The sequence below is a fragment of the Mercenaria mercenaria genome, chromosome 11 (assembly GCF_021730395.1).
Source record: "Mercenaria mercenaria strain notata chromosome 11, MADL_Memer_1, whole genome shotgun sequence".
NCBI classification, from domain to species: Eukaryota; Metazoa; Mollusca; class Bivalvia; order Venerida; family Veneridae; genus Mercenaria; species Mercenaria mercenaria.
In genome coordinates this window covers 24,415,385-24,441,217 of record NC_069371.1, presented here as the reverse complement: position 1 = coordinate 24,441,217, position 25,833 = coordinate 24,415,385, and the positions used below count along the sequence as shown (strand labels likewise).

General features: G+C 35.7%; 1 protein-coding gene across 2 annotated transcripts; it reads left to right on the top strand.

Moving 5' to 3' along the window:
* Positions 1 to 7,086: 7,086 nt before the first annotated feature.
* On the top strand, positions 7,087 to 25,544 carry LOC128547065 (uncharacterized). 2 transcript variants are annotated; one of them, XM_053518741.1, is made up of 6 exons: positions 7,087 to 7,220; positions 10,267 to 10,850; positions 11,345 to 11,503; positions 13,964 to 14,305; positions 16,225 to 16,357; positions 21,640 to 25,544. In XM_053518741.1, exons 2-6 carry the CDS (start codon positions 10,329 to 10,331, stop codon positions 24,732 to 24,734), a joined length of 4,251 nt encoding a protein of 1,416 aa, XP_053374716.1. In that variant the 5' UTR covers positions 7,087 to 7,220; positions 10,267 to 10,328; the 3' UTR covers positions 24,735 to 25,544. The 2 variants fall into 2 exon arrangements, with proteins under 2 accessions (XP_053374716.1, XP_053374717.1); XM_053518742.1 differs by having other exon boundaries at positions 7,115 to 7,220; positions 10,367 to 10,850.
* Positions 25,545 to 25,833: the final 289 nt, after the last annotated feature.

Here is a 25,833-nt window from a genome sequence, read left to right as displayed (position 1 = left end):
AAGCGAAAAGGACGTCTTTCCGCGGAAGAGGTTTAGCATGACTGGAAAGATCACATACTGTCTTTAAAACGACTTATGTCAGAAGAACTTCAGTTAGTCAGGCGTGAAGTGGTCGTATGCAGGGGGTGCTGTAGGGGTATCTTCCCCCCGGGAATTTTTCAAAACTGAGGACCTGCATGTGAAATATACATGAATACTGTTCCTCTAAGCTTGAATTTTTCATACTGTTTCTCTATATGGCACCCGCTCGCAAAAATCCCTCAATTACAAAATTGAACGAGTACAACGATCTGCAGCTCGATACGTATGTAACAACTATGGTCAAACAAGCAGTGTCACCTAAATGCTTAAAGATCTCAACTGGTAATCCCTTTAACAACGCCACATCAAAAATTCCTTTATTATATTTTTTAAAATAAAGTAGGCCTACAGTCTTATTGCAGTTGCATGACCATAACCACCTCACACCTACAAGGAACCTGAATTACTTGATCCCACAATCTCATACGCAATACCATTCTAACTCCTTTTTTCCAAGAACAATTCGTTCCTGGAATGGTCTCCCCCTATACATTCAGTCCAGACCCAGCTTGATTCTATTCACTGATCGAGAGGCTAGCAACTGTAACCTTCTAATCTATATCTACGTTTTTAACCTTAGTAATTGCAGTTCTTTTTAACTTTGCACCTAATGAGCTTGCTCATCAGTCTTTTAATAGTCTGTCCCAGACAAGAGCCTCCCAGTTATAATCAGAATTGATTGTTGGGCAGTACCCCGTAGATGTAGATGTAGTTGAATATGCAGCAGATCTGCATGTAGACCTAAGATACATTTTATTATAGATTTTTTAAAATTACATACAGTAGGAAATCTTGTGATCCAACCCATTTGCTTTTCACTTTTTAATCAGCTTCGTCGTACGTGTGTTTATTGTAATATGTTCCATGTACCAATTAATGTATTGTATATTATAAATTTATATTAGCAATAAAATATGATTGTTAGTAGGATTGAGCATATGTACACTCTAAACAACAGAGCTAATCTCCTATCCTTTTTCTATGCAAACTGATATCGAACACTTGAACAAAGTCAATGGTCTTATGTTGTTAAAAAACGTAGACTTCATGTCTTAACTTCAAAATTAACCAACAAAGACATATCGAGGAGTGCAATCATCTATTTTCACTTAGATCACTTTCGCTCTGACCCCTCCAATTAAGATTGTATCATTTTGTCAAAAAATATACAAAAATATACAAATGTACCAAAGGTGACACGCTGATACCTGCATGACATGGTTTATTTTTTATCAAATGTTTAGCGCAATATTTTCTTATTGAAAACATAATACTTTTTAAAAACTCAGAATTTTAATTTGCAGTAAGATATCTGAGTCTGTTAACAAAAAAATGTATCTAATTCATGACTGTAAATATTTGACTTTCATATCTGGAAATCGTTAAAAAATCATATTTATTGTTGTATATTGTCTTATCAAATTATCAGAATTATAGCTAATAAATGATTGCGTTCACTTCATGATAGGACATAATATCCTTCGTTGCTTTCAGTAGTTCGGAAATTTCTTTGCATTTAATTTATTTTATGGTTTTCTCGAATTTCTACAGACGTTCTCTGTAAAATGATGTCAAAGGCCGAATGAGTTTAACTTTCCGTAGACATCACTTGCATATGAGGTTTGTTTTTGGTCTTAGGTTGCATACCGGTAGCACAATTTTAGTTATATCACAACTTCACAGTTGTATCTAAGTAGGAGGACTCTAGGTGACCATCTGGGAGTATTTTAGACAAAGTGCGGCACATGGGCCGAACCTGTACAGGAGGGGATAAGAGTCCCGTTGCTACAGGGCAAAAGATTTAAAGTCAGGGACCTTAACATTGTAACTTCTGAAGCATGTTAGAAAACAATTCAACTTCACCACAGTGGAGTCTTTTGAATCTATATTTCAAATTCACATGCTACACACATAACATAACAATCTCAAGTGATGCAAATATAAACACACAGAAAAAACATATAGATTTACCCATCACCAGCGGTAATCCTCAGCGGAGAGCTGGAAGTAGGTCAATGCTACTGAGATACAGGCTGTCACACTCAGAAGGATTCCAAATACAATGAAAAGTATCCCGTACAATGTGTTCAATCAATCCACAAAATAAAACCACGACAAATAAGTACAATTCCCATCCATTTTATGTTCAAAATCCAATATCTGCGAATTTCTATCACCATTTTGGTCGAAACCAGAACGCTGCTTGCCCATGAAATTCAATGACTTCACTGAAGCTGCATGCGATTTTTCTATACAATCAACTTTTAATTTATTTGTTGAAACAATGTTAAAAGAATAAAAGATATCCTATGTGACTATAATGTTTTAAATGTAGAAAACTCTTATAATATCAATTTAAATTGACTGAATATATAAACTGACATGTAAAACAGTCATTTGTTAAAACACAAGAGGGTCATGAAGGCCCTGTATCGCTCACCTGACCTATTGACCTAAAGATCATCAAGATTATTTATTTATTTATCTATTTGGGTTTTATGGCGCACCAACACAGTATAGGTTATATGGCGCCAAACAGAAGAAAACTTGACAGCTGTCGAATGTAACCGTAGCCCTTTGAGGCCTTAGAAGAGGGTGCCATGTACCTTCTTCTAGGATCTTGCAATATGAACAAGATGGAACGTTATAAACGAAAGCTGAAATAGGGTAAAGATTCAATGCTATTAATTTCTGGAAAAGAGACAGAATTGACATGTAAATGAAAAATGATGCTTTAACTTGCGAAAATTTGGATTATTTTCTATCCGCCAACACCAGACTGGCTTGAAAATGCTGTTTGAGGACTGTTATATACTATAATCATTCATCAGAGGGACAGTCGCATTATTGTAGTAAAAAACAACTCGGAAATCTAAAGGTTATTTACTGCTAATTTCCATCTATCAATACACCACCATTTGATTCCTTTCAGCGCTTGAAAAGGTCCTGTCCTGACAAATTTTCAGTTAATAAGAAACCCATTCACCAGTCACTGTTGCAGCTATTTCCAAAGCAAAAATAGAAAATGACTGAAAGAGAAAATGGTATTAAAAATAATTCAATACGGTTCGTGCTCTTTCCAGCTTCATTATGACAAAATCTTTAGATTCCTTTGTAGTGGTGGACACATTTAAAAAAGATTTTATGACATTGTCCATTAACCGTATGTTCTGTGACACCGTTACATAGAGTTAGACCCCTATTAGAATATGAAAGTATTTAAAAAGCAGATTATTTCTTTTGACTTCAATATAATATCAAGATTTACGTTTGCAGTAATAGATATTAAGATATTACAACAATCCCCTGATCAAAGGGCAATATTCTAAACAACATGTAGCTTCCAAATTATTTTTCCCAATCTATCTTTGTCCTGCAACCGGGATAGAAACATTGATGGTATCTTGATTTTGCAAACTTGCATCAGCTAAATATATAACTGACATTGCAATTATTTGAAAAATACACGCTTACTTGCCGGTCAGTAGTCAAAACTGTTGCTTGAGAGGCGAAGGACTATTGTCCGGAAATCCATTCAATTAAGTAACATTTTTTATTAGTTGACATCAGAAATTATTTTTTCCATTTTGACTTACTTGCCCAGTAAACTAATATAGTATTTAATAATGTTCACATGCTAAAATAATTCTGTTTTGGTTAGGTTAAAAGCACATGACATGACAAGAAGTCATCCAAGTTGGTGAATTAACAATGTCGAGAACAATAAATTAACTTATGGTGAAAGAATTAAGTAAACTACATGTTTTGTTAATAAGTCAAACAATTAAGATAAAATTGTGATTAATTCATTTCTGATGTCATGTAATAAAACACATATGGAATGACATGTCGGTCAATATTCAAACTTACTGGCGTTCGGAACTTGAGCAATAGTTTTGACTTTTGGCCGGCAAGACATTTGGTAAGTGTATTATATAAGCTCCGTGTTAGCAAAGGACCTCAAGGCTTTCGATAAGGTATCACACTCGCGTCTCGTCCAAAAACTAGATCGTTACAGGCTAGACAAACATGTTGATACAGTTGCTGCGAACAAGGCAGAACTGATATCCGCTGTACCAAAGAGGAAAGTGTTGGGGCATCTGTTGTTCCTGACTTACATAGATGACATACCTGAATATGTAAGATCATAAGTCATCATGCTATTTGCCGATGGCAGTCTCAGATATATACAGAATATAGGACAGTCGAGCCTTCAAGAGGATCTAACCGGCCTTTAAGCCTGAGTGAAGCAATGACAAATGAGCGTGTACTGACAGTTCTATGAATTACAGCAATGTAGGGAGCCTTTAAAGTTTCATAAAATATACTGTATTTTGTTTCCCTAGGTAAATTAATACATGTATGTCGAACTTTTTCAATTATGAGCAGATGTGACGAGTCCAGAAAGTAGATAATGTTACTGTACAGTACAGTACAGTACAGCACAGGACAGCACAGCACAGCACAGCACAGCACAGCACAGCACAGCACAGCACAGCACAGCACAGCACAGCACAGCACAGCACAGCATAGTATAGTACATTGTATAGTATAGTAAGTTATATTAACATGGCGGCGTCAATAGAAACGTTCTTTTTTACATTTTTGACGACTTTACATTTCACATTTCACATCCAGACACAATCCTCAGTGGTCCTTGTGTTCGAGCTATCTTTTAATAACGCTTTAGAGAAATAAATAAGTCCTGTTAACATTTACTAACTGCCAGCTGTTGACTAGAATTCAGTTCACAGTTCGAAAGTCCTAAAGTTGGGGAATCGAAATGCATTTGCAAACTGGTCAGCAGTTCGTGTTTCAAACTGATAAATGCAGTTCGCAATTCAAATTGTGAACTGCAATCTTGTCAGCACTTCTCTATTCAATCAATCAGTTACTCAATCAATCAATCAATCAAGTAGTTTGCAATTCAAATTGCACGATCTGAATTACTGCCTGCATATTAGTATGTAGTTTCCATTTCAATTTGCAAATTAATGACTTGTACAAGATACAAGAAAAATTATTTAATGTCGGATAAGTACAACATATACTACCAGTAAGAAGAAATCACATACATATTAAAGCACCTTAAAGCAAGATCAAACATAATTGACACAAGAAAATAAGAAGACATTAGCATTACCAGCATACAACAGGCTGAAACGAAGCTGATTTTTTTTAAAATTCTATAATAACGAATCAGTGACAAATATATATTTGCGTAGTAAGCACAATGGAAAGGGTTCCTGCTAAAACATGTAGAGCTGTATATTTTATGGAAACCGAACTTCGAACTTAGTTCTTGTCTACAATTTGAGATGGGAAAGGGTATGTTCTTCTCTGTTCGATTTGCGAACTTCAAACTAGCCTACAGTTTGCAATTCGAAACTTGCTAACCTAACGGACATCTAAAATTTTCATCTGTCTAAGAAAACGAATCGCAGTTCAATATATCGTATCTTGAATTGCAAATTGAAATCCCAATTCGAACCGTCATTGTCATTCAAATTATAAAAGCGCAGAAGTGACTGAAGCGTTCATTTTTAAAGCCCGAAATGCTAAAAACAAATATTTACATTCGCTCTATTCTTTTCCATTGAAACTTTTGACGTTTATTTCGTATGGACAGCAAACTAAAGGCGCGAAAGTTACGTCATCGCTGCTTAGTGATAACCGACCGCTGTTTTGACAACGTCCGCGTATAGTCAGGGAGAATGTTCCTTAGATGTCGTCGCAGTTGTTCCGTCTGGTGAACAGAATGGCCGGGAAGCTGATTTCAATGCTAAATGCTACAAATTTTATGTAATTCATAATATTATATAGTTTACAAATGGAAAGGAAATATAATGTAAATATAAGAAATGAAACTATTTTTTTCGGTGTTCATGCGAAATGAACGACAGAATAGGATCGGCAAATTAAACATGATTCTTTTTTTTTAGAAACTGCATTGCGGTTCAAAATATATATCTTAAACCGCAAAATTAACATTTATATTGCATTTGGAACTGCAAAATGCAAATAATTTGCAATTATTCAATTAAAATCAAAAAGCACAAATGAGATTGCTTGTTAGATCTTAAAGAATAAAAAGCAAAAATCATTAACATCTTTCTTGGAAAGCGAATCGCGGTTCATATAGAATCTATATCTTGAACAGCAAAATAAAAGTCCATTTTTCAATTTGAATCGCAAACAGTTTGCAGTTAGCAATTCGCCTAAATTTGAAAACGAAAATATTTTAACAAGATTTCATGAAGATCAGAGTGAAAATGTTTGTCTATTAATTAAAAGACCTAGTGGTCTTTATCAACATAAACTACGGACATTGGCATTTGCTTCTGCCATACTCTGTAACGTTCATTATAATATTGCTGATGTAATTACGTTATCTTTGTATATCATTGCTTATGTTTTATCCCCAGGTTCGTTTTCCTTTTACATATAGTTTTGACACATTCGGTTTATGCTATGCTCTTTCTGTTAAAGGGCAAATCCCTTTATGGTTACTTTAAATATATTTGGGAGTTTCCACCAGCGTTAAACATTACCATCATATAGAGTAATAGTCAATGCTTATTGTACAGTCTGCATTGCACTGCCTCTCCCAAGTGAGATATCATGTGAAAGTGTGCTTTAATTATGTTTTAAAGTTTACCTAATTTCGGTGATGACTGAAACAAAAACATAACTCCTACTGCAGTGTAACTTGCACAAATGCACCTGCTATCTCGCCATCTTGTCATGCGTTGCAATGTCTTTCATTAATATCATGCTATATTGACGCGTTTTCCCTGTTGAGGGTTTTAGTACAAATAAGCGTTAACACCATGTGCATAGTGCATGTACATATATTGCAGGAAAGGCCTAAAGTTCCATCTGTCCTCTTGCAGTACCTGTTGGAGAAAAGTAGGCCACTTGGATGCGGTGCAATATCATATATATTTTTAGACAGACAAATCGATACATCTAGGTACTTTAGCCCCGGAAGATTACGAATATCAGATAAACTGTACCTGATAATATTAACTGCGCAGTTCATACGAGTAATATGCAACATACCGAAGGTGTATATTTTATGAAAAATCGTGTAAACCCACTTGGGGTAAAGAAGAATGGTGCCTTTGATTAACTAACAGGTATTTCAGCGTCAGTTTTCTTAATTTCATAACTTACAAAACTTTTTGTAATCAATTGGGCTTATAAACAGCTTTGAAAGTAATAAATTTGAATAAATGAAATTTTAAATAATGAAACAATTACATGTATAGCTCAACAAGGTTTCGATTTTAAATTTGAAATACCATAATGTTTATTTCACTCGTACTTGATTACTAATATAAGTGTATTTTAGAAAACAAACCATAAAAAAAGTGTATTTTTAGAGAACAATCCATAAATAAAAGTAAAATGAACGACACATTAAAACAATTAAATGATTTGTTGTGCACCCCAACAAGGGCGTGTCTAGTATTTGTTATGATATAAGTAACGCAGCGTATTATTTGATGATTCGAATCTTGCATCTGTCCAGATTTTTTCCCTTACCTTGCAATACATACTGTTTGTAAGATTGTTCTTCTCCGGTTTCTAATTAGCTCACCTGAGCACAAAGTGCTCGGGGTGAGCTATTGTGATCGCTCACCGCCCGGCGTCCGTCCGTCCACAATTGCCTTTAAACAACATCTCCTCCTAAACCACCAGATCAGTTTTGATGAAACTTCACAGGGATGTTCATTGGATGGTCTTCTTTAACAATTGTCCCCTTGGGCCAAATATGGCCCCGCCCTGGGGGTCACATGGTTTATATAGACTTATATAGGGAAAAACTTTTAAAGTATTCTTGTCCAAAACCACAGGGCCTAGGGCTTTGATATTTTGTATGTAGCATCATCTAGAGGTCCTCTACCAAAGTTGTTCAAATTATTCCCCTAGGGTCAAATATGGCCCCGCCCTTGTTGTCACATGGTTTATATGGACTTATGTAAGGAAAACTTTGAACATCTTCTTGTACAAAACCACTTAGCCTAGAGCTTTGATATTTAGTATGTAGCATTGTGTAGCATTGTGTAGCAGTCCTTTACAAAGATTGCTCTCAAATTATCCCCTGGGGTTAACACTGGTCCCACCCCGGGGGAGCACATGGTTTGAATAGTACTTGTATAGGGAAAAACCTTTAAAAAAATTGTCTCAAACAATAAGGTCCAGAGCTAAGATACTTAGTGTATGAAGTTTTGTACCCGCATCCGGTAACACACCCATACCCACCACACAAAAAGGTTTTTCTTACTCTTTTGCCAGATATATTTCTCTGCAATTCCTTACCTGAAACTCAGGTGTGCGATCTAGGGCCATCATGGCCCTCTTGTTCATTCTTTAGTTCTTATTTTTCTTGAAAGGTTTCCTCAGATTATTATTCAGTTTGACACGATTTATAGATTATCAATTGCTTATGTCAGAAATATAAAAACAAACAAACTTGTAAGCATCGTAATACAGAAATCGTTCTACTGTTGACTGATATGGTCTTGATCCATGTCTACTATAGTCAGTACTGTAGAGCATTGGTCAGTGAATTAGACCATGTAGAGTGTTCAGTTACATCGTTCAAGAAAAAACTGCCTTTTTATGTCTAGAATTTATAAACAGGCGACAAACATTAACGGTAACAACACAAAGTAAAGTCGTTGAAGTGCCTTTGAAAAACAGAAGTTAATAGACCATATTCTACTAAACCTCTGCATTTTTGTAAACTGTATTAACTCGTTTTATAAGAAATACTACCTTTATGTTTACTTTTATACTTTTCGATAACAGTAGATGATGCATTATTGCATTAAACTTTTATATGTCATTAACAACCCTCTAGCCTATGGTATATTTTAAGATAATTGCTAAATAGCACATGGCGGGTTTACTGTTATGATCAGATTACAATGTTCGATGACACAAATACACAACAAAAATGCATGTAATTATTAGAAGTATTTAGATTTCACCAGGCATTATGTACATGTGTTTCATTTTAAACTATAAAACGATGGTTTCCTGGTTATAATAAATGTTGCCACGGAAACGATTCATGGTAGTTTAAAATTTGATAAATGTTACAATGACTTAGTTTCAGAATTTCATCTTTAAAACAGCATGAAGGTCAATAAATATATCAGACATGTATGTTGTTCATTCGCACATAGCTGTCTATGGTATAGACCCTATTGAGAGTTGTAGTACAAATAAGCGTTCTTTTTCTTCTACATACATAACACCATGCGCATAGTACATAATTGAAGGAAATGCCTAAATTGTCCATCTGTCCTCTTGCAGTACCTGTTGGAGTAAAAGTAGGTCATTAGGTTGCGGTGCATTATCATATATATTTTTAGTCGGCTAGGTACTTTAGCACCGGAAGATTACGAATATCATATGACTGCGAAGATAAACTGTACCTGATAATATTAACTGCGCAGTTCATACGAATAATGCAACAAACCGAAGGTGTATAATTTATGAAAAATCGTGTAAATTCACAATATGAACAATTGCGATACTCTCTTGGAATACTAATAAATCTGGTTTTTACAACCATATGAAGATGTAGTGAACTTCTGAATACAAATAAATCATGCTTTCTATACTTAATCATTTGTATGACGGTGATATGTTCTATTGCATATGTATTTAAAGTATGAAGAATAATAAAGTTTCAAGTTTAGCGCACATCTAGACCTGCAGTTCTGAACGTACTTGTCTTCAAACCGTTCAGTTCAATCTAACAAAAACTGGTTATTTCCTGTTTGTGTTTTGGAAGGTATCCAAATCCATTTCTGTCGCGATAATGTTTAATATCTGTTACCCAATTTGTATAGTCAACAACTATTGATATCACTCCTTCTTCTGATACGGAAAGGCCTTGACTTTTGTGTCGCGACTGTACCACGCATGATTTTGACATGTACATCAAATGTTCAGATAAGAGATCTAACCGAATTCTTACGTTTATCAGTGGCACTCATGTTGTTAATAGCACTCTTTACAAAGAGCTGAAAGTAAGTTAACCAGCTTACTTATACACCTATTTTGCCTTGATACGTATTACATGTATCTGTAAGAAAATGTAAGAAACGAAAGATATTTCTTTCCTTCATAGTCTTCCTGAGCTTGATATTGTTTTGATTTTTTCAGGCTGAAAGGCCTGCTATATACAACGCCATTTGTTTTAAAGAGCCGCAAACAAAAGAGCAATTATGCCAAACGCAAGTAAGATAAAAAGTAAACCTTTCAGAAACTGGGTGAAAGCAGGACTTGGTTTGTCCTATTTACAAGAAGGTCTTCATGCATTTACTGATCGTATTGTCAAAGCGGAACATACAAGGATACAACAACATCTCCCGAAGTGTTCAAACTGTTCTATAGGGACCATTCTCCCGGCGCATGCCAGCACAAAGGTGTGTATGCATGCACGTAAAGAGAAATGTAACTGTAGTAAAAAAAAGAACATCAGAAACTGTGGGACATGTAGCAAGATATATGACAAAATCATATCAGAACACCGCTTTGGAGATCCAAATTGGATAACAGACGCAAGCGCATGGGGCAACGATCACTGGCAAATTGCCAAATGTTTCATGACAACTGCAAACATTAGATCTAACAATACAGCAGCCGAGACGGATGCCGCTGGGTTACTCAGTATTATCATCAATGGTCTATTCTTTCAGTCAGAGATCAACTGCGGTATCGATCCACCGAATGATTATTTCAGTCAGGTAGGAATATATATATATAAAAAAAAGATTTTATATATAATTTGGATGCACTTAGAGCCAGTGTGCTAAATTGCATGATAATCAGATCTTTCATTTAAAAGTTTGATGATCACTATTTTATCTGGTATGTTACACCACAGGATACATACACAGGTTCAAAGATATTTTTGTAATGATCATTTTCGAACTTCCATAAATGCGTGCGTCTTAACCCATTAACGTACATGATAAATGTGCTGAGTACATGTAAGAAATTGACTACAAAGGTGATTACCAGCAAACGTTTAGAAAAGCTACGTATGTAACTTGTCCTTAATATTTACTTAACATTTTTGAGACGCTGATAATATTTTGACTTAAGATAGTTTCATTTTCAACAAAAGACAAAAACATATCTATATAACTGATGCTTATGGACACAGTTCGAGAAAAGGAAGTTTTTAAATTATCTGATTGACTTGTAAAGTCTAATATTGTTTTTTCTTTGCATGCAGGTACGGGAGATGAGAAATGAAATTCTGCACAATTCGACACTAGAATTGACAGATAATGACGTGAATAGATATCTGCAAGCTATGATAGGAGTGTTGGAAGACAAGAAAACACTTATAAATGACTCAGCAGCTCAAGCAGCCGTGGATAATTTAAAAAAGGTTTGTTGCTTAAAGTAAATGTTATTTTGAAAGAGTCTTTACGAATAACACTGTAAACAAAACATGCAAAAGAGTATTTTGGTTTTGCTTTATACGACCGCCTTCTCAATATTTGACATTGTAACTTTGCCCGGATTAATTTCATGTTAACCCTTACCCTGCTAAATTTCTATAATGGACTTGTCCATCTTTCAATTTGGACACTAGATCTACCATTAATTAACTGTTAAAAGGGGTGAATACAAAAAATATACTGACTGAATGACAAACAGTGTAGATCATCATCAGACCTCACGGAAGTGCATGCTGATCATGATCTTCACTGGTCACAAAGGCAAAATCAGTCGTGTCCAGCATGATAATGGTTAAACAAAGAAGATTGAAACTGAGTGCCACTGTGCAACACACGCACACATACGTCACAATTATCACGTCATAGCGTCAAAAGGCGCGCTTTGAAAGAAAACCCGCACAGAACAGGCAAACATTTCACGGGAGGGGATCCAACATATGTATTCCCAAATGGGCACCGCTTAAAATCATATGTTGTGCTTCCGGTAGTACATATGTGGTAAACATTTCGCAGAAAAATACGTGAAAGTTTTATTTGTGATTGAATATTGTGAAAATGACATTGTTTCGCCAAAAAATCGCGATGCAGTGCAACCGAGTATACATTACCTAGCATGTAAGTACATTTACCTTACCTGTATTTGTAGAAATGACGGAGAAAAACGTATCCTTCGTGAAGCGGTATGACTGAAAAATAGCAACATTTTTATCAACAGGTGGAAATATGTTGTTTTGTTGTCCTGCGCCTGCTTAATTTTGCCCTCGCAACCTTCCGTATGCTAAACCCCATCCTGAGGAAAAATATTTGGCGATCACTTTGCTATAAATATATTTTTGGGCGAAAAACCGAATGGGATACATATGTTGTATATGGGCTACATATGTGGTGCATTAGATTCTTTAGAACTTCAAAGATCTTGAGTTTAAATGGTACCTGGATAAAGAAACGAACAGGAAATACGTGCCAAGTATATGTCACTTCAGTCCAAAAATTATATACATTTGTATGAAAGTGATAACTTATAAACGAGCACAGCTTTAAGCTTCTATTAGATGTTGTCATAGAACATTTCCACTCAGGAGTCAACGCATCTCTCCTAAATCCGCAGGCGTTAATGTGGTGCTTATGCGTGTTGACATGTGAATGTCGGAAATATGCATGTATAGTTTCACACACAAACCCCTTCAGATTTAAGAGAGATGCGTTGACTCCTTAGTGGAAATGTTCTACAGCATCATATGTAAGCTTAAAGCTGTGCTCGTTTCTAATGTGTTATCCCTTTAATATACATGTATATAATTTTTGGAATAATGTGAGATATACTTGGCACATATTTCCAGTTCATTTCTTTATCCAGATACCATTTAAGCTTAAGATCTGTGGAGTTCTAAAAAGTCTAATGCACCACATATGTAGCCCATGCACAACATAAAAAAAAATGCTAATTTTCAGTCATACCGCTTCACGGAGGATAAGTATTTCTCTGTCATTTCTACAAATACAGGTAAGGTAAATGCACTTACGTGCTAGTTAATGTATACTCGGTTGCACTGCATCGGGATTTTTTTGCAAAACAATGTCATTTCCGTAAAATTCAATCACACGGGAGGGGATCCAACATATGTATTCCCAAATGGGCACCGCTTAAATTCATATGTTGTGCTTCCGGTGGTACATATGTGGTAAAAGTTTCGCAGAAAAAAGGTGAGGTTTTTATCTGTGATTGAATTTTACGGAAATGACATTGTTTTGCCAAAAAATAAGCTTAAATGGTATCTGGATAAAGAAATGAACTGGAAACATGTGCTAAGTATATCTCACATTATTCCAAAAATATATACATGTATATTAAAGGGATAACATATAAGAAACGAGCACAGCTTTAAGCTTCCATATGTTGCTGTAGAACATTTCAACTAAGGAGTCAACGCATCTCTCCTAAATCCGAAGGGGTTTATGTGTGAAACTATACATGCATATTTTCGACATTCACTGCGGTTGCACTGCATCGCGATTTTTTGGCAAAACAATGTCATTTTCACAATATTCAATCACAAATAAAAATTTCACGTATTTTTCTGCGAAATGTTTACCACATATATACTACCGGAAGCACAACATATGATTTTAAGCGGTGCCCATTTGGGAATACATATGTTGGATCCCCTCCCGTGCATTTGGTAAATATTTTCAACGATGTAGGAAATAATACTAATGTGTTGATTCTCAAACAGTGATTTGCACTTTATATCGCCCAGTCATTCGTGATATATACAAAATGAAATTCCTTTACATCTGAACTCCAAAACAATGCTTTCATGCAATGAAAAATCACTAAATGAGATAAGTTATTTGTCAAATGATTTAAATCCTTATCATCCCTTCAGATTATAAGCGACGAATTAATCATTACAACAAAGGAAGAAGCTAAAGTACGTCAAAGTGCAATGGATGCTATCAGGGAGTTTAAAGAACAATCTGAAGAGCAACTTAAAAAACTATCAGAGGAGATACAAAATAATATGAAGGAGAATCAAAAGATACATGAAAAGAAAATCAGGGAAACAGTTAAAGAGGAATGTAGCACTTTACAGCAGCAGAAGATAGAGTATGTAAATGAAATAACTTTAGCAAAGCAAGAGTCTTTAGATACTGTGAAATCCACAATTTCTTCTGAGATTGATAAAAGAGTTGAGCCGGAAATGAAAAGAATTGACAACCTAGAACACGTATGTATGTTTACAGAAGGCGCTAGGTACTGTTCTAAATTGCTATGTCTAATTGTACAATGTATTTTGTAAAGGAAAGACTTCAGTCAGATGGCGAACCGGAATTATCAGTCATGCCATCGCAATTTGCATACTTATTTCCTGAAATAGCAAGAATTTAAACATTTTTTCGCTTTGGATGTCCGTCCGTACGTCCAGAACATCTCCTAAACCGTAAGGTCAATTTAAACTAAACTTCATGGAAATATGTCGGTGGATGTCCTCGTTTAGATTCCTTTGAAACTAGTCATCAATGCCGAATTCTGGCGGACAGGACAACCAAAAGGAAACACTAAAAATCTTCTTCCCTGAAATTGCTGGCCTGATTTTAAAATACCTTTAAAGAACCGTTTCGTAGGTTGCTCTTTATCAATATACCAACTTTCTTGAAAAAACAACAACAACAAAAAAAACAACTCTTTTTCATTGAAAAACATGGCCGCCAAGGGGTGGGGTGGGTGCGGGGTCTAGTTTTCCCTATAAAGCTATACGAATATGTTGAAAATCTTCTCCTCTTGTTGTTTTGTTAAAAAAAAACATGGTTGCCTATGTGTGGGTGTAGTTGTTTTCATTGTGACTGTTTAAAATACTTTGAACATATCTGAACTACCGGCTCGATCTGAATATAATTTCACAGAATTGTTCCTCCCCTGACCCTTTACAAAATTCCTACAAAGCATTATGTTCGTTTAAGACATGTTTTCCTGGGGGCGATACAAGGTTTCTCCATATGACTATATTACGAGTGTTAAAGGTCTTTCTCTCTGAAACTTCTGACCCAAATACAAAATGATATGACAGCAGAACTCTATGAGTGACTCTCTACCAAATTCCTTCATGTTCCTGTCCACATAAAACCACCCAACCTATCCCACAGCAAAAAATAAAATAGTTTTAACTATTGAATGTAAAGTAAAAATTGATTCCAAAACTTATATTTGCATTGATGGTTTCTCTCAGTGCTACACTGAAATTATCCCCGTGATGAGACAATTTGTCAACACATGATCTATGCTTGTCGGTCAAAGGTCAAGGTCACTATTGAAAGTTTTGTACCGATAGGGGACTTTTTTATTGCCACTGCAATACTCCGTCACTTGTCTCCTAGTATCATGTCTGCATCTCATCTCTGCTCCGCCTACATTTCCACAACCCGCACTCTCAAAAAAATATTTTTATAATGCCGCTTAGTATATTTTGTCATTATACAATTATCGACTTTTTCATAGGTTGATATCAGGATTTATCAACCCTCAAAAAGTTATATTCACCTCGCCTTATAACTTTTTGAGGGTTGATAAATCCTGATATCAACCTATGAAAAAGTCGATAATTGTTTTATTACATGAATAAATGTATAGTCTGTCTTGTTATTACAATTATATCTTTAATAAAGAAATAAGGAATAAATTTAGACCAAATCAGGTTGATATTGGTTTTCCAAGCTCCTACTTCGATCTATTTTTATTTTCGTACTATTTATAACCCAAGATAAGTTGATATGATATGTACACATTACTTTTCGAACAATTTTCAGCCAGTCAGAGAAACAATAGAATACAGTCATGTAATAATATCCCATTATCAACCCTCCCCAATACACACACATAACCCGCCTATATGCATTTAGTTGACATATTCTTTTCAGAAGACACTGGCCCTATCTCGAAATATTTTCAATGATATTGTCCTTGCGCAACCATCTACCAAAACTATTCAAGGACGCTGTGAAGCTTCGGTGAGCGATCTAGGACCACCATGGCTCTCATGCAATTATCATGTGATTAATTTATCAAGATGACCAACCATCTTAAGTGCTGAATGTTTCTAATATTTTATGAAATAATCATTTTCTTGATCTCTGCTTCTTTTCGTTTCAGAGACTAGAAGCAGTCGAAAAAGATCAAAGAGATTTGCGAATGAAACAACTGAATTTAGAAAAGCAGGTCGAGTTACTAGATGCTGCTGAAAAAAAGCACCAGACAAGGATTGAATACCTGAGACAGAAGCAAGGTGATTAGTCAACCTATTTCGTAACAGTTATTCCTTAATTTTAGCTTACCTGATCACTTAGTGCCCATGTTAAACTTTTAGGATCGTTGGACGTCGTCATCTACAATTTCTTTAAAGATATAAAGTATTGAGGCATAGTGACTGCTGCACGATGGAAGATAAATTATCACTTGTTCATAATGCATGGTTCCCTTCTACCGAACTGCGCGTTGTAGGTGAGAAATACGCGATTGAAACGGGTTAGTACATTTTCCCTTTCATGACCATGGTTGTTATACTTACAGTGTACCTAGGGGAAGGGTATAACCCAAGAATTTTCTGAATTCTCCCCGTATAAGGATTAATAACAATTTCTTTCTCAAAAACTATGAAAATGAAAATGGATTTGCGAAAAAGTATGAGACAGTTCAAGATGAAGTTAAATTTTGAAACGGACTTGAACTATGATTTAGCAAAAAACAATTTATGTTTTTAAGACTCTAAATGATGTCTAAATTTTTAGCTTTTGACTCGTACATGTTATTTGAAATATCCTATACTTAGTTAATTATATCTTCTACATAATTATATTGTGGAAGAAATATCGATTAACTGCTACAAAAATTTTGTCCATACAACTCCTTCGACACCACTACATGGATTTACACCAAACTTCACAAGAGGATAATTGCTAAGCCTAGCTGTGCACATCGTTGGCATTTTCTGAGTTTTTTGTCAGTGCCAGGCCTATTTATACATGTAGTCAGCATGTTTGGGTTCAGTGATTTTCAGCAGAGTTATGGCCCTTGATTTGTCATATGTTACCTCGTCTAGGCAGCAGCTCCGATAGAACCTGGAGGAATTACACGGAACTTCATAAAGGTTATCATTCCAAAGCTTAGTTGTGCATATCGTTGGCATGTTCTGATTCGGAGTTATTCTGCAGAGTTATGGCCCTTAAATTTGTCAAATTGTATTATGTTTTAACTTATATGATAGAGCGGCTTTCTACCAAACCTTACAGTCTTGAGTGATCTGTGCCAAGTCCTATTATGTATATTATCGGCATGTTCTGGTTCCGTGATTTCCAGGGGAGTTATGGCCCTTTTACAACAGCCAAGGCCAGTTGTGTATATCCCTTGAATCTTATAGTGCAGTTATTTTCTCTGGAGTTATGACCCTTAATTTGTGGCATTTCTGTAATGTAAGTGGTGAGAGACAAATGTTTTTCTCGAAAACAATCTCTACTTAACGTATATTTTCGTTCTGTTGTAACCAAATTAGGATTTTTGACTTATCGCATATATTTTGGCTACTCAAGTGAGATATCGAAGAACAGGGATAGTCCTTTGGTCTTCCGTGCGTCGCTTGGTAGATTTTAGCTCACCTGAGCAACAAGTGCTCGGGGTGAGCTATTGTGATCGCTCACCGTCCGGCGTCCGTCCGTCCGTCCACACTTTCCTTTAAACAACATCTCCTCTGAAACAATATGGTGGAAGTTGATGAAACTTGGCCTGAATGTTCCTTGGGTGGTCCCCTTAAAAAGTTGTTCAAAGAATTGAATTCCACATAGAACTCTGGTTGTCATGGCAACCGAAAGGAAAAACTTAAAAAATCTTCTTGTCCAAAACCGAAAGGCATAGAGCCTTGATATTTGATGTGTGACATCATCTAATGGTCCTCTATGAATATTGTTCAAATTATGCCCCTGAGGTGAAAAGAGGCCACAAGTTTACATAGACTTATATAGAAAAAAACTTTAAAAATCTTTTTGTCTGAAACCACAAGACCTAGGCCTTAGCTATTTGGTATGTATCATTGCCTTGTGATCCTCTACCAAGATTGTTCAAATTATTACCCTGGGGTGAAAAGAGGCCCCGCCCCGGGGGTCCCAAGCTTTACATAGACTTATATAGGAACTTTTTTTTTAAATCTTCTTGTCTGAAACCGCAAGATCTAGGCTTTTGATATTTGGTACGTTGCATTGCCTAGTGGTCATCTACCAAGAGTATTAAAACTATGGCGCTGAATTGAAAAGAGGCCCCACCCAGGGGCTCCCAAGTTTTACATAGACTTATATAGGGGGAAAAAACTTTAAAATTCCTCTTGCCTGAAACTCCAAGGCATGGGCTTTTGATATTTGGTGTGTTGCATTGCCTAGTAGTCCTCTGCCAAAATTGTTCAAATCATGTTCCTAGGGTGAAAAATGGCCCTGCCCTGGGGGTCCCAATTTTTACATAGACTTATATAGGAAAAAACTTTAAAAGTCTTCTTGTCTGAAAGTTCAAGGCCTAGGCCTTTGATATTTGGTATGTAGCATTGCCTAGTGGTTCTCTAACAAGAATGTTCAAATTATACCCCTGAAGTGAAAAGAGACCCCGCCCCGGGGGACACTTGTATATGAGTTATATAGGAAAATATACTTAAAAAATTATCTGATCATATTTCCTAGACTGTTTAATTATAATTACCTAATGACCCCAAGTAATTAGGGGTCACTTGACTGTGACCTTGACCTACTGACCCACTTTTTTGTTTTTTTAAGATACAGCCTTGAAATTTGGATGACATATATAGTTTTGCACACCGATCTTAACACTGACTTTCAGTGACCATGAATGTGACCTACTTTCTTAATATTTTAGCATCAGTTTGACATTTGAAACATGTAGCTCATATTACTCAGATGACAACCTGTGGTATGTAAATGAGTCAGATTGCTTTAGATATCGGTAGCCAACTGGTCAAGGTCATACCTTTAAGCATATATAGGTTTAGAATGAATAACTGGAACATGCCTTGGCTTACATTAATCTAATTTCACGGGGTAATTGGTAACGGTTCGAAGATGACTTTTTAAATTTTGTCGGTCAGTATGTCAAAGGTCAAGCTCTCAACGATATTGAGAGTGAAATAACTATGCAATCAGTAAAAGAAAAATGCCTGCGGAAGTCAAATCAATTTCAAAGTTTATTGCCTGAGTTCAGTAGATGGCTATTTTGCGTAGGAGGTCAGAGGGTCAAGTTCTTTGTGCATGGTTTCTTATCAAGAGCAGGAGAATGCTATAAGAATACGGCCAAAAATTTCATATAATGCTTTTCTATAATCAGTCAGAGATGCCTGTTGTATTTGGATTCATAAGTCTAAGGTCAAGGTAACACTGACAAAAAAACACTCAGTTTACTATCAAAGGCCATCATGGAGGTTTAAACAGGACTCTTGAAGGGTTTGTTTGGGGGAAAGGAGCCTGGTCAAATTAAGAAATTGGCAGGCATCTGTGTCTGCTTTTTACATTGTCTGAATCAAATATTGAATATTATTGTGCAAGTGAAACAACTGGATGCCAAAGATATGTCAATCTTGATTTGATTTATACAATAAGAATGTCGATGTATGAAAAATCAGGCACATGAAGCTTATATATAAAAAGCAAATCGATAAATAATGACCAAATACTGTTACGCAGTATCACATGAACTCCCTTTGTACGTACCTGGGAATCAGAAGATAATTTTGTGGAGTTTGTTCAGATTTCGAATTTGATCGCGGTCAAAAATCGTTTCAGTTGGGAATTTTGATTGGGTTGGGAAATCGTTTGCTTTAAATTAAAAAAAAAATAGAATCTAATTGGCACGAAACGGAGCTGATACTCGGCCCCATGGAACAGGAAGGAAAAATGCCCTGAATAAATATAGTCCTGATTACCGTACTTGTAACAGTAAGATTAATTGTTTAAGTCTTAAAAGTAATATCTAAATGAATTTTGTTATAAAAGTGTTTGTAGAATCTAAAATCTAGGTTACATAACCGTAAGTGATGAAAATCTTTGTGTAAATACACAAGCAAATTCATATCAAATCTATCAGAGGAACCTCAAATCAACTATTGTTTGTACCCCCATACCCCAGAAAATGTTTTAGGGGCAATAAGATTTATCCTTGTCGGTCTGTCACAGGATTGTAATTCAGCATGAGAAGTTGTACACCAGCTGGTGTTTTAATTGGGATCTCACACAACCAGTCCAAAGTTATAGGACTTCACTTAGTCAGTAATATGCATAAAAAGGGCCTAAAATTTTGTATCGCATGTACATTTATCTAAAATAGTAATTGACCTAGGACTATGAAACACTACAAGAAAACTATTTAGCATGTGAAACTGTGCAAAATTTATTCAAGATCTCTGTAGGTCTGTCAGAGTTATGGCCCTTAATTAAGTCAAAATTTTGCATGAAGGACATACAAGTTTGTGTCTCATGTGTCTTGAAAATGTATTTGGTTTAGAGTCATGAAACATTAAGAGATTATTATATATAGCAATTGAAGTTGTGCCTTTAGTTTGGTTCTGTTTGGGAATTCTCTCAGCCCGACCTGAATTATGGTCAATTAAAAGTTTATGTTGCATAAATCTTAGCAATATAATTCATCATGTGAATTTGTGCAGTTCTTTTTAATTGATTCCATTCTGCAGGACCAGATTAATGGCCCCTGACGTAGTCAAAATATGCATTAAGGGCATAAAAGTTTGTGTCCATTGTATCTCAAAATGTACTTGATCTAGAGTCATAAAAGGATTGTTATATAGCATGTGAAGTGTACACTTGGTGTTCTCTGTGGGATTTCACTTAGCTAGACCAGACTTATCATCCTTGACTTAGTGCAAAGTACTATATGCATATATCTTAGAAATATTTTCCATAAAGCCATGTACAGTGACAGGAGAGGAGGCACCTGTGTCCTATGAATACACATCTATGTTTGTAGGAAACGTTGACATATATGTGTTGAGCATTATTCATACCTTACGTTACATATGAAAACCATATTGTTATCTCCTCATATGCATACAAACACGGGGAGGGGATGGGGTGGAGGCGGGCAGCAACAAATGTTCAGGAAACCATAGAGGTTGCCACCCCTACCCCCTTCCCCAACAACACACTTTGAATTATATCTTGTACGTCATTGCTCTTTTAATCCTACAAAAAGTAAGCTTTTCAATTTTTTTTTTCATATATTGGGACATAAATATAAGTTCAATACTCCGTTGCCAAGAATCCAGCGTGCGGTCAAGTCAGCCCGGACTGCAGAATACTTTCACTCATGACTGATTACTGTTCAGATACGTACCTATTTAGAAGTAAAGTCTTTAAAACCATACAAATATCGTCTTGTACTTTACTTTGTTGTTAACGCTATGTTTTGCATGCCAAAACATGAAGTTCACGTATTATGCAAACAGTTCTTAACCAAATATAGAAAAATATGCAGTTTTACTTGACATTCGACAATAAATATTTACAGGTCTTCAAATGTACCTTGTGGATCTCTATCAGAAACATTATGTGAAGACCTCGCTTTCTCCAATGATGACTCATCAAGATGATGTTGATATCAGCGACGTTTATGTTTCGCCTAAAATGGTAGTGGTGGATACCAGTGGTGAGACTACAGACAGTACAGGGAATGAGAGACCTATAAAAATGTATCAAGACATGTTTTGCACAAATGAAAAACAAAACACAAGGATATATGTCGTAGGTGAAGTGGGGACGGGCAAAAGTTCGTTTTGTAAATGGACGATAAAGAATTGGTGCAGATCATTCGATGACAGAAGAAACGTCAGAGACTCAAGTGGCATGGAAGAGCAGAATATAACACAAAACGAATTAAACAGTGCATGCTGTTTGAATCAATTTGACTTCCTCTTTTATATACATTTGCGCGTCATGGCAGGCTATACCAATGATTTAACTGAAATGATAAAAGCTCAGTTTAAAGATTACAAATCGCTTATTGAGGAAATATTTGCTAATGATTCTGAGCGATGTTTAATTTTAGCTGATGGTTTGGATGAATGGAAGCCAACCGAGACAACTCTACCATTCCCGCAGCACCACACATTTGGCATTCCAGCATCAGGTTCTGCTCGTGAAGCTACAATAATAACAACATCTAGGCCCTCTTGTCCAGGTATGCTTAATATGAAGTCATCGGAATACGATCTGAAAGTGACAATCTCAGGTTTAGAAGACAGTTTTGTTAAATCTGTGATAGAAAAATATATGAAACTGTTAGATAGAACGTCACTTGTGCCAGACTTCATTTCTGCATTTTTGGGCAGGACTATCGAAGATATGAAGAAAACTCCAATGCTGCTGCAGCAGATCATTTGGCTTTATTGTAAAGGGTATGACCTTATAGGTAAATCAACTTGTTACTTGTACTCACATATTGTTAATGTTGTATTTGCCTGGGTAAACGAAAAAAATGAAACAGTAATTACATTGCCTGATTTTCGAAATAGTCCTATGGGACAAATTCCACTTCCAAAATGTTTTGAAAAGTTTGACAGATGTCAAGAAAACCGAACACTGATATTACTCTTAGGAGAAGTAGCTTTTGAGACGTACATAATAGGCAAATCCACTTCAGTTGGTAGATCTAAACTGAAAGAGAAAGGTTTATCAGATACTGATATTTCTGCTGTCGTAAAGACTGGCATTTTAACTGAAGAGAATTGTGCCGACCCGACTTTTCACAAATCACAGATTTCATTTACTCATACATCTTTCCTTGAGTTTTTTGCCGCTGTATACATGTCTAGTTGTTATCTACAGCAAATTCATGATGCTAACTCCATCATCATTACTCCGCTCGAGGACATCATTACGTCTGTTGACGAAATACTTCGATTAGGAGATGTGCTAATCAATATGTGCGGACTAGCTCCATTCCTCACAGAACGTATTTCTGAATGCGTATATATTGTAACATCAAGAGATGAGTCAGTAGATGCGTACACCATAGTTCTATATACAGATATAAAAGTAGTGCAGATTCAGAACTTAATCTTCAGCTGTTTATCAGAACATTACTCAATGAATCCAAACACTCTGGTCAAAGCGAAGCTGTGCCATTTTATAAACATAAATCCTAGATATATGGCATTAACACTATGTCATCCCAGTGTTAACCCCTCCACTCTCGTGACATGCCACATCGGGAATAGAGTGCTGTCACACGCGCACTGTTTATACTTTCAATCATTCCTGTCACAAGCCGTATCATTGAGAAGTTTATATTTACATGCATTTGGATGTTTAGGTGGTGGAGGTCATTGTATAGATCTGTCGAATTGTAAACAGTTAGAATGTCTAACATTGTGGCGTTGTTGTCAAATCGGTGTGTTCAAAGTTCATCCTGCTAGTTTCCGGTCATGTAGAATCGTTGGCTGTGCTATAATGTCACAGGAGCATTATGTGTTATTATTGTCGTGTCTGTCACAAGCGGTATCATTAAGACATCTTCGGTGGGAAGGTGATATAGTGGAACATTCTGATTGTGAAGGTCACCGACTAGATCTTGCGAATCATAAACTACTTCAAACCCTTATTTTATCTTCATGTAACGTAACCTTTGACTCCGTACCGCATTCTATTTACCTTGAAGTATGTTCAATCAAGGGCATTAGGTTACCTCACGAGAAGTGGTTATCATTTTCGTCCTGCCTACTGCAAGCTGTATCATTGAAATCGATACGGCTGCGGGATGCCAAATGCACCATGACTGGATGTAGTGGCCATTGTATAGATCTGTCTAATCAAAACCTACTACAAGATATATGTTTATATGAATGTTACCAAATTTGTATATCTGGATTAAATCCAGACTCTCCAAAGTCATGTAAAATTGAATACTGCAAAATTTCGTGTGAGCAATTCTCATTACTATCGACATGCCTATCACAAACACCATCATTGACAAACATTATCTTAAATCACATCAAATGTGCACGGGATGGATGTGAGGGTCATCGTATCGATCTTTCTAACCACAGACAACTAAAGAATGTACAGTTGTCAAATGCTTATATGTACATCCGCGGTGTAAGTCCTATGTTTTCTGGTAAATGTATGATTGAATTCTGCAAGTTAACACACGAGCAATATTCATTATTGGCATCATTTCTGTCCCATGCAATATCATTGACAGATATTACAATTCGCTCTGTCAAATGTGAACAGAATGGATGTGAAGGTCATGGAGTAGATTTGTCTAATCATACAAAACTAGAGAATATAGACCTTTCATATACCCAACTGTACATCTTCGGTGTAAATCATACATTTTCCGGCAGGTTTATTGTCAAATGTTGTATGTTAACACATGAACAATATTCATTATTGTCTTCGTTCCTGTCAAATGCTTTATCGTTGATGCATATTGATTTACTTCGTGTCGAATGTGCACGGAATGGATGTGAAGGACATGATATAGATCTATCAAATCATGCACAACTACAAAATATAAGCCTGTTATCTACTCGTATGAATCTGTTAGGTGTACATCCTACGTTTACCGGTAGACCTACTATTAGACATTGGCGGTTTATGTGAAGTCTGACTGTGAACATAGAATGCGGACTGTCTAGGGAACGTTTCAAAACATTTTCTTTTCAAATTCAGAATAATAACTCCGCAAACATAATTTCGAGCGTACGTGCCAATGATATGCTCAACAAGGCTTTATACCAAGCACTTTCTACTATCATTGAAACCGTTGAAGCGTTGACAAAAAATTCAAGCAGTGTTTATACCCTATAAATCTGCCCCCAGTAAAAAGAGGTAATCTCAAAGCATAGAAACTATTTTTTTTTCAGTTCTGAATTTAACTCAACCGAGTGTTACATTTTAGAAATTTTGCCGTTTTAAAATAGTTTTTTTTTCTGATTTGTATGTATATTTAGGTCATTAAAACAACAGTTATACTGTTGAACAATTTCTGAAATACAATCCATTAATATTTTACACAAAAATATCTTTACTTAGATATTGTTTATTTGCAAATTTTCTCAAATAAAACAATTTCTAAGAGCATTTTCCTAATTCCACTGGTGTTGATGGCGTTCCCAAAATGATGAAAAAGGAATTTCTAAGTCAAATAAGGCGGCGTAAAGAAAAAAAAATGTTTGTTTCCGGTATCCCGACCTACCTTAAAATTTTGGCCCGACCCTAAATGTTTTATGACCTTGGAGAATAATTTTTTCAACTTTTTGACAAAAAGTTGCCGAACTGCACTTTCTATGCTTTACACATGGTCAGTGATGTTAGAAATCAACTTCCTGATGCTCTAATGACATAAACCCCTAGTTTGTATTCATTTTTTTCTACACAAAAATAATTTCCGAAAAGACTCCCTTGATAAAAAAAAAAAAAAAAAGAATCCGACCTACCTACCCTAATTTCTTTTGAGCATGTTACCGGAAATCGAGATCTTTTAGGCCTAACGAAATACAATTAATTTGTTATAATCATTCAACATAAAATCTGTAAGTTGTGAAAAATTAGAAATTTAACGATTCCTAAGACGTTTCAGTCAAATCACTCAAACAGTATATTAGGAGAAGTAGTCCAAACAATTGTTTTTCACTGCAGTAAAATCAATAATGAACATAACTCCGGAAAAATATTTCGAGCGGTATATCAACGATATGCA

Coding starts and splice junctions, on each gene's coding strand:
- LOC128547065 (XM_053518741.1), top strand. CDS start 10,329: ATGCCAAACGCAAGTAAGATAAAAAGTAAACCTTTCAGAAACTGGGTG. Junction 11,504..13,963: donor CCGTGGATAATTTAAAAAAG/GTTTGTTGCTTA, acceptor TCATCCCTTCAG/ATTATAAGCGACGAATTAAT. Junction 14,306..16,224: donor GAATTGACAACCTAGAACAC/GTATGTATGTTT, acceptor TTTTCGTTTCAG/AGACTAGAAGCAGTCGAAAA.